Below are 13899 nucleotides of genomic sequence, written 5' to 3'. Positions count from 1 at the left end.
GGCCAGAGCCAAGGAGGCCGAGGGCTGTCCCCTTCTCTGGGGCTGTCATGGAGCTGGAGCTATGTCCTGTGGTCTGGGGACAGAGAGAGTCCGGGTCAAATCCCGGCTCTGCAAGGACGAGCCGCGATGACTATCGGGCCTGGGCGCCCTGGTCTCTACCGCGGAGATAATACCCCAGGTACTTTAGGGTGTTGTTCTGGGGACTGAATGAGACAATCCACGCGGAGAGCTCAGCACGGGGCGAGCGCACAGCAGACCCTGCTCGACCGTCCTCTCTGAGCGGCCCTCCCTGACCACTCACCCGAGAGTAGCCCTGGGCTCCCTTCAACCTGCTGCCTGATACTGGTCATTCAACCCATCCACATTCACGGATGCTGTCGGCAGGCATGAGCCAGACCAAAAAAAATCCCCGCATCCGTGGGGCTCACAGAGAAAAGCCGTCGCACATGCGCCGCGAGAGCAGGGACGTGCCACTTCGGTTTCCTGGCGTGTACCCGGGTCCCAGGACGGCAGCCCGGCCAGCAGCAGCGGGTGACAGATGCTGCCGAAGAAATGACTGCGTGCGTCCCGGCTGCTGGGACAGCTACAAAGGCCATCACCACGTGTCAGCCCTCGGCGTGGTGTGAGCAGCACCCCCCCCCCTTGCCGCTTCCTAGTGCAGTCTGGAGGAGGGGGTGGGGGGACGATCCCTCCCAGGACGGGTCGCCGGCACCTGCTTTAGGGTCAGGTGCCCGGGTAGGACTCTCAGCTCGGCCCCCTGCAGGCTGCAGAACACTGGCCGAGTTCTTCAACTTCCCCAAACCTGGGTCACCTCAGTTGTGAGGCAGTGGTGATACCGCCTCCTAGGGTGACGGGACGCCCAGCAGAAACTGGCAACGCAAGACACAGACGGCGTATCGCGCAGTCACAGGGGAAGCTGTAGTCTGACGTTCTGGAAGCAAGAGTCTCCGTGCAGGGAGGCATTCTACTGCTGGTCAGTCCTTTCTCTGTGGGGCTGGGTTCAGGTGGGGTCGGTGCAAACAGGTGACAGGCATGGCCCCCGGCACCCACCCGGACGGGGAGCTCCTCCCCTGCGGGCCGAGCTGTGTCCTGGGCATCTGCCCCCAGCACCCAGCCACAAGCCTCGATCATAGAAGCGTGTGGAAAATGAATAACTGGTTAAGGACTGTCCCTTCGAACTGGCTGGTGTAACGAGGGGCTGCTTACAAAACATTCTTGAATCAGGAAGGTCCACTAGGACCCCGGGATCATTTTTGTCTCCGCGTCTCTTTGCAGTCACTGACTGCCCTGGTCGCGAGCAGACTGAGGGTTCCAGGCTGGGGGGGGAAAGGCCTCCAGGTGCTTTCCGTCTTGGTGAGGACTCGGACACCCACTCCCATGATCACATTCCCTGGCAGCAGGAGGGCGGGGTTCAGTCGCAAGTGACACGGAATGTTCTGGACACACGTCAAGCATGGTGCCTCCGCGTTTTAGGCAATTATATTTAAACCTGACAACCCCCCGTGAGGTGGGGAACTATGACCATCCCTGTCTCACAGATGAGCGAGCTGAGGCCAGAGAAGTAGAACAGCTCTCCCCGCCACCTCCCCGAGAGTGTGGTGGAGGTCTCCATCCTTGCCGGTAACTGAGGCAGGAAAGCAACTGAAAGGAAACCCGCCAGGGAGGTTGGAACCACACGGGGATCAGGGTGGTCGGGCCTCAGATGGCAAGGCGGGAGTGGGGTCCCTCTGCTGGCATGTGAGGCTCACTGGACAGAAGGAGGAGGGGTGCAGTGAGAATGGTGCTTCAAGGGGACAAAGGCCTGTCTGGGGAGGTGAAGAGGGCGGGATGAAGGCGGCCCGTTGTGACAACGGCCTCACTACCCAAGACGGCCCTGTGTCTGGCCCGTGGCCCCCAGCCTGCCCGCCCGACTTGCCGCGAGAACTTCCTCGGCTGGATTTACGGAGAGTCCCAAATCGCCCTCCAAACTGCACCGTGTGACGGGGCACGAGCATCAGGCACAACTTTCTGGGAGGCTGCGTTTCCGCGAACTTTCTGGGCAGACTCCAAACCCCTCATTTCTCAGCAGCCTGTGCCTGTGCTGACCCCAGTAGCTCAGAGAACTGGGGTCCTGCCCCCTGCTCCAGGTGAGGCCTGCAGGGGTCCTCAGGAGGAGCTGGGTGGGCCGTGGCAGGCTAAGTGGCAGGACCAAGGAGGGCGGGGCACCTAAAGGTTCCGTTAATCCTGTTCACGGGGACACTTACTTTGTGCATAAAATGCAACTTTTTTTTTTTTTTTTAACCAGTTGCAAGGTCTTGGAAGAGACAATAAAATCAGGACTTGTGGTTTTAGCTTCTCCAAACCAGCTCTAAACAGGTGGCTTTGGGTCAGTCCTTGGACCCTTCATAGCCTCAGTCCTCCCGTCTGTAAAATGGGGTTGTGCCCAACAACGATTAAAGACCCACCACAATGTTGCTCTTCCACTGACAGGCTAGAAGTACAACTTGCTCCACATGAGGAGGGTTAAGACACGAAGTTTTGTTTTAATTAGTGTTTTCCAAATTCCTTTTTCTGAATGAATCGGAAGGCTCTTGCCATTCCGTAAGAGTGACGCTCGGTGCTGAGCTGTGGCCATCTATGGCTGCCCGTGGCTGGCTTCGGATTATTCAGCAGCTTCAACCCTACCCCCCCATTGCTGGCTGGACTTGGGTGGGGGGGGTGCCCCCAGGTACCTGCGACTTAAAAAAAGTCACGGCACGGACCTGGCGGAAGGTGGATCTCTGTGGAGATTTTATTTTCAAGGAAAAGCGCGTCTCTAAAATGTAATGACCCACTGAAAGACGGGAGAGATGTTGGCTATTAAGCCCCAGGATGGTCACACTGCCGCTGAAATGCTCAGCACGGCACCCATGGCTCACGAGGGCAGCTGGGACCTCTTCTCTGTGGTCTGCCTTGGGTTGCTCTGTAAACAGTTAACAGCGGAAATAACTCGGGTCTGTCCAAACTCCTACGCACCCCGCAGAGCCCCACTCCTAGGTCACCTCCTCCGAGAAGCCTCACGAGCCTCTCTCCCTGCAGGCAGAATTTCTTGCTGTCGCCCCGGCTCTCTCTTCACACTTTTGTTGTGGTATCATTAGTAAGGCGCCCAGCGAGTATTTAGTGAGCACTTACTGGAAGCCAGATGCCGTGCTGGGTGCCCGGCATGGCGTCTCCATCACAGCCGCAGGAGGTCTGAGGCTGCGAAGGTTAGGTGAGATGCCCAAGGGCACGCCCACAGGGGGCTGGGATCTGAATTCGGGCCACCCAGAATCCACAGTCCTCACTGACACTGGCTGGGCTGTCCTGTCTGGGCTTGTCTGCCCGGGGGGGCACGGAGGCCCCCCAACTAGGGGCTGTGCCCATTTCTTCTCCGTGCCCAGGCCCGGGCCAGACATACTGCAGGCCTCCTCAGGCGACCACAGGTGACACGGGCAGTGAGTGTGTGTGCTCGGGGATTAGAGAAGCCAGACCCCTTGCTGGGCAGAGAAGGCAGCCTGCAGGCAGTGGTAGGTGAGGGTGCTGGTGTCTACAGGGGGAGGGGAGGAAGCTGGTATCTGGGAGGGGGGAGGGGAGGAAGCTGGTGTCTGGGAGGGGGGAGGGGAGGAAGCTGGTGTCTGGGAGGGGGAGGGGAGGAGGGGGAGGAGAGGAAGGGGGTGAAGAGGAAGGGGAGGGGCAAAAGGGGGAGGAAGCTGGTGTCTGGGAGGGAGGAGGGGAGGAGGGGGAGGGGAGGAAGCTGGTGTCTGGGAGGGGGAGGGGAGGAGGGGGAGGGGAGGAAGCTGGTGTCTGGGAGGGAGAAGGGGGCGGGGAGGAAGGGGAGGGGCAAAAGGGGGAAGAAGCTGGTGTCTGGGAGGGGGCACCGAGGAAGGGGGAGGGGAGGCAGGGGGGAGGGGAGGGGAGGCAGGGGGGAGGGGAGGCGGGGGGAGGGGCGGCGAGGCAGGGGGGAGGGGCGGGGAGGCAGGGGGGAGGGGCGGGCCCCACCTTGCGGTGCTGCTCATAGTTGCGGATGAAGTCGCGCAGCTGCTCCTCGCGGCTCTCCAGCGTGGCGTACAGCTGCTGCATCTGGCTCACCAGGTCGGTCTTCTCGCCCTTTAGGCGCTTCCGGTCGGCTTTCATGGCTGCGGGGCGGAAGAGCTTGTGAGTGCCAGAGTCTAGCCGGCCGTCGGCCCGATGGGGAGAAGGGGCACTGCCTCTATCCTCTTTCTAAGAGATGAGAAAACGGGGTTCAGGAAGGCGACGTTTCTCTCCCACGCGCCCCTGTCCCTTAGTGGCATTCCCGGGATTCGAACCTGGGCCACCTGTCTCTAGAACCTGTTCTCACCTCTCGGTTTTACGGATCCAGCCAGGGCAGCAAGTCCTGGACTGAGCATCTCTCCCGGCCCTGGACCGAAGGGGTCTCCAGGGTGAGGGGGCTGGAGGCCCGGTGAGCGCCCGTGGCCGGGGAAGCTGATGGCGCCCCGACTCCGGGCCGAAGGAGCCCCCCACGGTCCATTCTGAGCCCCCAGGAAGACTCAGCCCAGCACCATAGTCCATCATCTGCCCCGTTTCCTCCACAGGAGAAGCACTTGATGAAAAACGCGCAGCAAGAAATGACACGGAAAGTGTGCGTAACGGCCAGAAATACAGATAGGTCAGACTCCGTCAAAACATAAAACTTCTGTGCTTCAAAGGCCACAAAGAGAGTAAAAAGGCAACGCAGGAAATGGGAGAAGGTACTTGCAGACCGCATGTCTGATAAGGGGCTTACGTGCAGAATATATAAAGAGCTCTTACAACTCAATAAGGAGAAGACAACCCAAGTAAGAACGAGGCAAAGGATCGGAACAGACATTTCTCCAAGAAATGGCCAACAAGGACAGGAAAAGGGTCTTGACCTCATTAGTCCAAGGGGGCTGCAGATCACAGCCACAGGGACATACCCCTTCACACTCACTAGCATGGCCACAAATAAACAAGACGGACTCACGGGTTGACGTGGATGTGGGGATACTAGGACACCTTGCACACCGCCGATGGGGACGGATGGAAACGGTGCAGCCACGGGGGAAGGCAGCCTGACGGTTCTGCAAGGGATTCCACAGAGTTGCCCTGTGGTCCGGCGACCCACGCCTAGGCACACGCCCAAGAGAGAGGGAAACACGCGTCCACGCAAACGCTCGTACGCAAACGTTTACGGCAGCACGGGTCGCAGAAGCCACAAGGTGAAAAGCAACTCAAATGGCCAGCAACTGATGAAGGAATTAAAAACCCAAACACGCGGTGCGGTGACGCATACGACGGAACGCTGCCTGACAGTGGAAAGAGGTACCGTTTCACGCTACGACGCGGATCAACTCTGAACGGTCTGCTAAGTGAAAGAAGCCAGTCGCCGATGTAGGATTCCATATGCCGTATCAACGGTCCACAGTAGGGAAATCTACGGAGACAGGATGCAGACAAGTGGCTGCTGAGGGCTGGGGGGAGGGGTGGATGGCAGGGGGCGGGCGTGTGTGGCTACAGGGGCGGTATTTGGAGGGCCTGGGGTTTCTTTCTGAGATGATGAAAATGTTCTAATGTTGATTGTGGTGATGGATAAGCAGTCTGTGAATATACTAAAAACCACTGAATTGTACCTTGTAAACGGTGAATTGTATGATATGTGAATTATATCTTAATAAAGCTCTCTCTCTCTCATACACACACACACACACACACACACACACACACACACACACACACACAGGGCCATGAGCTCTAAGCAACCTCCTGGCAGGCAGCGTGACTTTTTGCTCCCTGCAGACCCTCTCTCACACCGCTGGCTCTTTGGCAAATGGAGAGAGTAGCTGTGGTCAGGGGGCGCTGTGGCTGCAGAGGGGGCTCCACTGCCTTGTCCCAGCGCCCCCAGAAGTCTGTTCTGTCCTGTCCCTGGAGAGAACACCAAGCAGAGTTGTGCAGATGGTATGGAGGAGGGTAAAGCAACTCCGTGGCTCCGGAGGGCTCTCACGCTCCTTGGCCTGAGAAGGCACAGAGTAGTTAAGTCATTTGCCCAAAGTCACACAGCCATGTCTGACCTGAAAGCCGACACAGGTGACCCCACGTTATGCTGTTTGGAGCCTCCGAGACCTGGAGGGTCCCGGCCCCATGGCTAGCTGAGGGCAGTGATATGGGGCAGACCATGGCTGTGACACCCCATCTCGTCCTGGACATCTGACTGCAAACTCGGCTTGCCAATATGGGAGTCTGGGCCCCCAGGTGGGATGTAAGGACCGAGGATGCCGGGCTCCTGGCCCAGTGCTCGACATAAGCTGATATCCTTCTGGCCCTGAGGGGACTTCCTTCATCCTCCTGTGCTTTGCTCCCCCAACCCCCAACCTGGGTAGAACAGGGACCGTGGGGAGACCCATGCGGTGGGGGCCCTGGGTCTTGGGTGGCCCTTTAAATTCCAGCTTTCAGCTCCCTCAGTCCTGCAGCTGGACCCGTCTTCTTCGTGGCAGCTTGGTGGGGCAGCGTAGATCATCAGGGCCGGAGCTCCAGGCCTGCAGGGCTGGGGCTGGGACCATAAAGGACAGGGACAGTGGAGAGCATGGTGAGAGAGCTCATCTCCTCTCTCTCCAGTCAGGCTGGGGGTGGCCAGGGTAGGAGTAGGAGGGGGGGGCCGGGCTGTGCTAGTTTTCTGTTAGGGTGCGGGGTATAGGTTAACGGTGAGCTTCACTTGAAGAAACCCAACATCTAAAGACATAAGTGGGTCAGAAGGAATCTTACAGAAGAGCCCAGGCTCAGCTGCCACTGAGAACTGGGAAATTTCCATCTGCATTCTCATCAGACCCTAGATCCTGGCTGTACTCCCTCCTGTGACAGAGGTGGGTGGGAGGGAAGTGCTATCATCCCATTTTACAGGGGAGGAAACTGAGGCCACACAGCCGGCAAACGGCAGAGGTGACTCAGGTGGGTTTCAGACTGTCGAGGGGAGTGGCTCCCAGGGGCCGCGGGTGGGGGCAGCTGACCCGGACAAAGTCACCACTGTGGGACCCTCCACCCCAGGGTTTGAGAAGGTCTCACAGACTCCCCTGGGGAGCATGCCTCTGCCCTTGGTTGGAAATTAATCCCCCTTGGGCTCCGATTTGCCTCTTTCGTTAGCCTTGTCTGGATGGAAACCAAATTCCAGACTTTGCTCTTGGCAACTGGAGGCTCTGGGAGGGATGCCACCCCCTTCCTCCATAGCAGTGCTGGGCCTTCCTTCACTTTTGCCAAAACACCTTGGGGAGGGGCGACGTGGCAGCCTGCCGCTGGCCTCCACGGTGCTCCCTCCCCTCTACCCCTGCGCCACCGTGTGCAGGAGCAGCCGTGTGGGCCCCCGTTCTGTCCCCCAGCAAAGGGGTGTGTGTGTGCACCTGTGTCTCTGTGTGTTAGTGGCAGGGAGCTCAGTGGTGGGGCAGGGAGCTACGCCTCCCCCATCTGACCGGGGGCTCCTGAGAGCAGGGGCTGGCCCTCCACCTTCAGATTAGTAGCTCCTCCTCAAGGGGAAACTGCGAGCTCCCTTGAACTACTGATCAGGCATGTTCTGTGTGCCAGACTCCCTGCCTGCTGCTGCTGGGGGGACAGGGCTGAAGAAGACACGCCCCTACCTCCTGGGAGGTTGCCAGTGTGACGGAGGAGACAACCCCTGCACACGTGGATGACGCTAGACCCCATCCACCCCTCCTTACCAAGGGAACCCCAATTTTGTTTGCGCCCCACTAAAACACTCAACGTGCCATGCTCCCTTGCAACTTGAGGGGCCATGTGTCCAGTTGTGGCTACTAAAACGTACCCAGGAGCCTACTGGGAAAACCCATTTTCTTTATAGTACAAGGTCACAGTGTTTGGGGGACTTCCCGTGACGTGCACCCCAACACATTCCTAACGGACACGTCAGGGCGGGCTGTGAGAGGTGCCACCACCCCCACCATAATAACCTTCGCTGCCTGGTTCCTTCGCACGAGCTCTCCCTGGGAACCCCTGCTCTGCGGATTCTGGGGGCACGGCGGGGGCGGCGGCTGGACCCTGCCCAGCTGGGGACCGAGACACATGAAAGCTGGATCTCTGGGCAGGAATGCCGGGTGCAGATCCCTTTGAAACGGAGCTTCGGCACCTCTGGAGCCACAGCGTGAACAAAGCAGATGCCGAGCGGTCTGCCATAGCCTCTCGGAAGCACACACGACCGTAACCGACTCACGGGAACTCCTCGCAGAAGCAGGACCTGGGAGCAGGCGTGTGTGTGTGTGTGTGTGTGTGTGTGTGTGTGTGTGTGTGTGTGTGCGTGCGCGCGCGAGTCCCCATGGGGCCTGACTGTCCCCGAGTCTCCAGATGCTGGGTCGCTGCCATCAGACGGGGCTCCCTGAAGGGTGTCACTGGCATTGTAACTCTTTTAAGAAAACAAGAAGATCGGGGGCGGCTGGGTGGCTCAGAAGGTTAGGCGCCCAACTTCGGCTCAGGTCATGATCTCGCGGTTCCTGAGTTCAAGTCGCGCACTGCGCTCTGTGCTGACAGTTCGGAGCCTGGAGCCTGCTTCGGATTCTGTGTGTCCCTCTCTCTCTCTGCCCCTCCCTCCTTGTTCTCTCTCTCTCTCTCTCTCTCTCTCTCAAATAAATAAACATTAAAAAGAAGACAAGAAGATCAGCACGACGGGTCCCCAAGAAAGAATTTAAATTACCAATTTACACAGCTATGAAAACTATGCAATGGGGTGCCTCCTTCTTCCCTTTGCCACAGGTCTGCTGTTACCCCTCCTTCCAAACCGCATTTTGGCGCTCTCCAAATGTTGCTACTAAGGCAGGAGTAGCAGGGTGGGGTCTGTGACACCTGACCTTCCCTCTCGGTGACCAGCCTCCTGCCTCGGCCCAAAGCTCCCGGGCGCTCACTTCACCTTCCCAGGCATCCAGCTTCAGCCGGGCGTGTCCCATTCCAGGAGCCAGGCCACCGGAACCACTGCCATGGTGACGGGTGATGTCATGCCTGGAGGGCCCTGTGGGGTCACCGAGGGAGACCAGCTCAGCTCCGGGGAATGTGGGGATTCCGGGGGGGGGGGGGGGCTTGTTTTTCTAACTCAGAGGAGGCCGAGTGCCTGCAGGGGGGTGACCAGGGGCCCGGCTGTGGCCCCGTGAAGACAGAGCATCTCTGGGGATGTCCTCCTCTCAAGCTTCTGCCGTGGCCTTTCCGCAGCAGACCCCGTCTTCCTCTCCTGGCTTAGGGGACCACAGCTCCTCACTGACCTCACAGCTGCTGCAAACGCACCACCGGCAGGGGGAGGACCAGTCCCCTTCATTGCGGCCACGGGTGACAGACCCTCAGCGGCAATGCCCAGGCATAGGGAGGCCTCCGCCAACAAGCAAGGGGACCGGACAGGCGAATTCGTGGCGTCTGAGCCTCTAGCGGCTGTGTGCCTGGAGGGCAAGGGATTCTACAGGGCGCTTTTGAGCACCAGGGGACTTCTGCTTACCCCCCAAGGCAGAGTGCGCAGGGAGAACCTTGCTGGGGAGGGAGGAGCCAGGCTCCCAGCCTTCCCCTCTCTGAGCCTCAACCGTGCCCCCACCATGAGTGTGCTGGATGGACCCTGGGAGCCTCCTCTGGCTGTGGAGGGCCGAGAAGGCATCACCTCCACCACTGCTCCCCACAGAGGTGTCCAGGGCCTTGGCCAGCACCACACAGCGGGGCAGAATGGGCACCAGTCTGGCGTCAGAGGACGTGGGTCTGTCCCTGGCTCTGAGCCCCTGAGCAAGTCACCACCCTCCCCCAAGTCTCGCTTTCCTAGGTATGAAAACGGTTCCCGTGTGCCCGGCCCTGCTCTGAGCCCCCGATGCGTTCTTGCCACTCAACCACCACAACCACTGTATGAAGTCGTTCCATGTCACGGCATGGGGCAGTAGGCACCCCGGGAGAGTGAGGAGCCGGGTCAGGGAGTGAGTGGCAGTGCCCGTCTCGCCCCACACCCACCTACCCTCTCCCCTCCCCCTCCCCCTCTGGTCCTCTGCTGCCTCCAAAATCACTGACCCCAACCAACCCCGCAGGGTCCCGTTGGCCTCGCCTGCTCCTCAGGACCTTGTGCAGGGGTGGGGCTGGGGGGATGGGGGGTGTGTGTGTAGAGGGGAGGGGGCACTTGCCTTGTGGAGGAGGAAACCGAGGTTCGAAGGGCTAACTCACTCTCCAGGGCCCTCGCAGCTCAAGGACCGGATCCCGGACTTGCCTCTCTGCCGGCTGACCTGGAACCCCTCACTCCCCTTCCTTAACCTACTGTGAAAGCACGTCCCTGGAAACAGCAGGACCTGCATCGAAGCGCAAAACCGCTGGATGATCCAGAAATCTGCGCCAGTCACTCCTGCCACGAGACACTGTGTTTGCAGCTTACGGTCCCGAGGGGACCTTCCGAGGTTTCCGTCAACGGCGGTTTGACATTCTTGTGTGCACCCCATGACTGCTCCGTGGCCGCTGGTGGCGTGCGTGCGTGTGTGTGCGCGTGCGTGCAAGCCACAGCTCTCAAGGAATCCTCCCCCGGCCCCCCTCCACAGCTTGCCCAAGACACAGTCTCCTTCCACATGCCCAGATTTCCCATTGGTCTGGCCTCGGAAGACTGCAGGGCCTGGCTCTGGACGGTCCCAAACCAAGAGACCTTATGAAAATGTCCAGCCTGGTCAGTGCCCACCCCCCCCAACCCCCTTCCTCCGGGCAAACAGGTTCTAAGGAAGTTGGGGACAGGGATGGTGGGCAGAGTCGGGTAAATTTCAGCCCAGGTATGATGATCTCAGCCACCGCCAGCAGGGGGCCCCCTTTCTTTTCCATTCAACACCCCCAACCAGTTGAACCTTCCGCATCCACAGATTCTGAGACAGGAGGGGTGGGCGGGCGGGCGGGGGCCAGAAGAGCCTAGCAAACCACTCTGAACAAACACACCCACCAAGATGCTCTCCCAAACAGGTCGCGGGAACAGAAGGCACAGCGCTGGGAGTACAGTCGATGGCATTGGAATAGCGTGTGCTGACCGTACTCGGGTGGAAAAAAATTTTTTAATGGAAAAACTTTCAAAAAAGAAAGAAGAAAACAAAGCTCTTTTAGCTCAACTTCCCTTTACCGATGGGGAAACTGAGGCCCAGAGAGGGAAAGAGGATACCCAATATCACACAGCCAGCCAGCCCGGGTCTCCTGATTCCCAGACCAACGCCGCTGGGTTAGAAGCATCAGCTTTGGAGTCGGCCTATCAGACTTTAATTAAGCCTCAGTTTCCCCATCTGTGGAACGAGGACTGAAAGTGTACCTACTTCTGCCCGATAGAGAACAGGTTTCCATATCCGGAGTGACCCGTCAGGTGCGGACCCTGAGCACGTGGGGAGCAGAGAGCCTCAGAAAGACACGGTTCCGGATTCACGGAGCCTCGGATTCCAGTCCGGCTTTTCCCCTTAACCAGCTTCCCTGCGTGTAACGTCTCTGGGTGTTTCCTCGGCCGGCAAGCTGAGGGTGATAACTTGTACCTTGCGAGGCCCTTTGTGACACTACCTGGCACCTGAATCCACAGGGTGTTCACTCAGTGTTAGCACCTCCTCCTGTCTTCCGGCTCCCCACGGCTCCCAGGCCCCAGGAGGGCTCAGGAAATACTGGGGGACCTGACCAACAGGCTGCATTCTGGGAAAAGGGCCTGGGGAAGGGGCCCGGGGCCAGGGGGAAGGGCGGGCACAGGGCAGGGAAGGAAGCAAAAGGCCTGCAGACTTACTTATGGCCCCGGGACGGGCATGCCTGGGTTTATTTTGGTTCTTCCTGTTTGAAAGCTGAGCAAGGTGACTTCAGAACAGGTGCAGAGGTTAAGCAGGCTCTTGCCCTGTCAGGAGGCACTCAGGGAAGAAGGAAAACCCGGCACCCGCTGAGCCAGGCCTAGTCAGACACGGGCTTGGCTGTGTGGCCGAAGGTCTGACCTGGGTGTAGCTCTGCTCCTCGGGGACCGAAACCTCCTCTTTCTTCTCACTGCCAGGTGAAGTGGACTGATTGGCCAACTCAGCCAACGAGTGGCAGAATTGGCACTTGACCCTACCACTTGGATATTCAGGTCCGCGATCTTTCCAGAGTCCCCACAGCTCCTCTCTCCAAGTACAGCCTAGAAAGAGTTAGGCAGCGTGGCCTTTCCAACCTGGAAAGATATTCCAAATGTCTGGAATACAGGTTCTTAATTCCCAATCCTGTGGCCACGCAGACATGACTAATCAACCACACTCTACAGGAATCTGGGTTGACTGGGGATGTCTGCCATGGCACAGGAGGGAAATGCAGATTTGCTCTGCCTCGGGTTGGGAGGTCAGATGCCATCACCGATTGATCAGAGCTGGCATGTTTGAGAACGGCTGGGCGAGCCCTGTCTGGGTCAATGCAGTGCCAATACCGACTCCACTTAACTCCATTTAACCAAAAGAGAGAAGCCAGTCCATCCGCATCTGAGACGGTTGCACACAAACTGCAACGCGCACACTCGACGGTGAGAGCACAATATTCCCTCACTTTGGTCCAAGATGCATGGAGGATTCCTGGGTCTACTTACATATTTTTATGTCCACTGGAAATATAAGATCCTTGGGGGCAGGGACCTGGCCTGCCTTGTTCACTACTGTATCTCCAGCATAGAACAGTGCCTGGCACATAGTAAGTGCTCAGTAAATACCCACCAACTTACTCATGAATGACAGAAGGGTGGCCTCCCTAGAGAACACCGGGACCTGCTCCATGGTCGTCACTGAGCTGTGTCCAATATTTCTTGCATCCTGGGGGCAGAGGTGATCCGGCTTTCCTTTGCATGTCTCCTCTTGACCTCCACAGGTTTGACAGGGCAGGCTAATTTCCCCTTGTGTCTCCTGACCGGCCCCCGAGCCCCGACTGCAGAGAGGCTGTGGCTCTCGCCGAACTGCCGTGGGCTCTGTGCGGCGCGTCCACGGCCATTTCACGGCACCCGCCAGGCAGGATACAAGGACACTCAAGCAGACCACAGCTTCGGCTGCCCCAGGGCACCAGGAGTATTTAAGGTGCTCAGAGCTGGGGACGGACCCCGGACACTGCTCCCAGCACAGGCAACACCCGGTGTCTGGGAGCGGGGTGACCTGGTTGTCCCACAAGGCTCCTTGATTTCAGCCTGCTCATGGCGGCACCCTCCCCGGGTCTCGAGGAGGCCACCCACTCGTCAGCTGGGCTCCCCGTCCCCAACGCTGGGTGGCCCGCGGAGGCCACCGGGTTTGGATAGGCCAGGAGGCGTTGGAAACTGCGGCCATCCTTCCATCACGAGAGCCTGCTCTGAGTAGCCACGTTCCGTGCACCTGGCACGGGCCTTGCACTGGATTTTCCCCTGCGTCACACGGGCGTGCGATTCTGTCTCACAACTCGAACAGAAAACCCCGCAGCCGACCCCGCTTCTCTCTCCCGCTCTCCTTCTATCTCTTCCTCCTTTTGGAGCAAAGATGCTTAAAAGGACCGCCTGGGCTCGTGCCTCATTTCTCTCCTCCCACCCTCCCTGGCACCGCCTGGACTTCTCCCCCACCTGCTCTTCTCAAGGTCACCGTAACCTCCGTGCTGTGAACCCCACAGTCCTGTCTGTCACACTCCATCTTCGTGTGCCCTTCCCGCCCCCTTCTCCTGGTTTCTTCTTCTGTCTCTGGCGGCTCCTTCTAGGTCTCTGCTGACTTCTCTGAGGAGCGGGCCTCTAGCCATGAGGAACCTGTCCTCCTTTCCCATTGTGTCCTGGTGGCCCGTCCAGCCTCCCGGCTTCAGCTCCAGCCCCGTGCTGTGCGTCTCCAGCCTGGCCGTCGGCCCTGGAGCCCGCTCAGGGCCGAGAGCCTCCCCACACCTCCACCGGGGGTCTAACCACCTCCAACCCAGCACGTCTGAGACGGAGTCCACAGC

General features: G+C 59.1%; 1 protein-coding gene across 1 annotated transcript in view; it reads right to left on the bottom strand.

The window, feature by feature from the left end:
* KAZN (kazrin, periplakin interacting protein) overlaps nt 1-13899 on the bottom strand; it is a 158824-nt gene that overhangs the window by 66410 nt on the left and 78515 nt on the right. The window contains exon 3 of the mRNA XM_042951590.1: nt 3997-4133. Within this exon, the coding sequence (XP_042807524.1) occupies nt 3997-4133 (137 nt within the window). The remainder of the gene's footprint in view (nt 1-3996; nt 4134-13899) is intronic.

This window comes from Panthera leo, chromosome C1 (genome assembly GCF_018350215.1).
Source record: "Panthera leo isolate Ple1 chromosome C1, P.leo_Ple1_pat1.1, whole genome shotgun sequence".
Classification (NCBI taxonomy): Eukaryota; Metazoa; Chordata; class Mammalia; order Carnivora; family Felidae; genus Panthera; species Panthera leo.
Note: the sequence above shows the minus strand (reverse complement) of the source record. Positions and strands in the feature narration are given on the sequence as shown.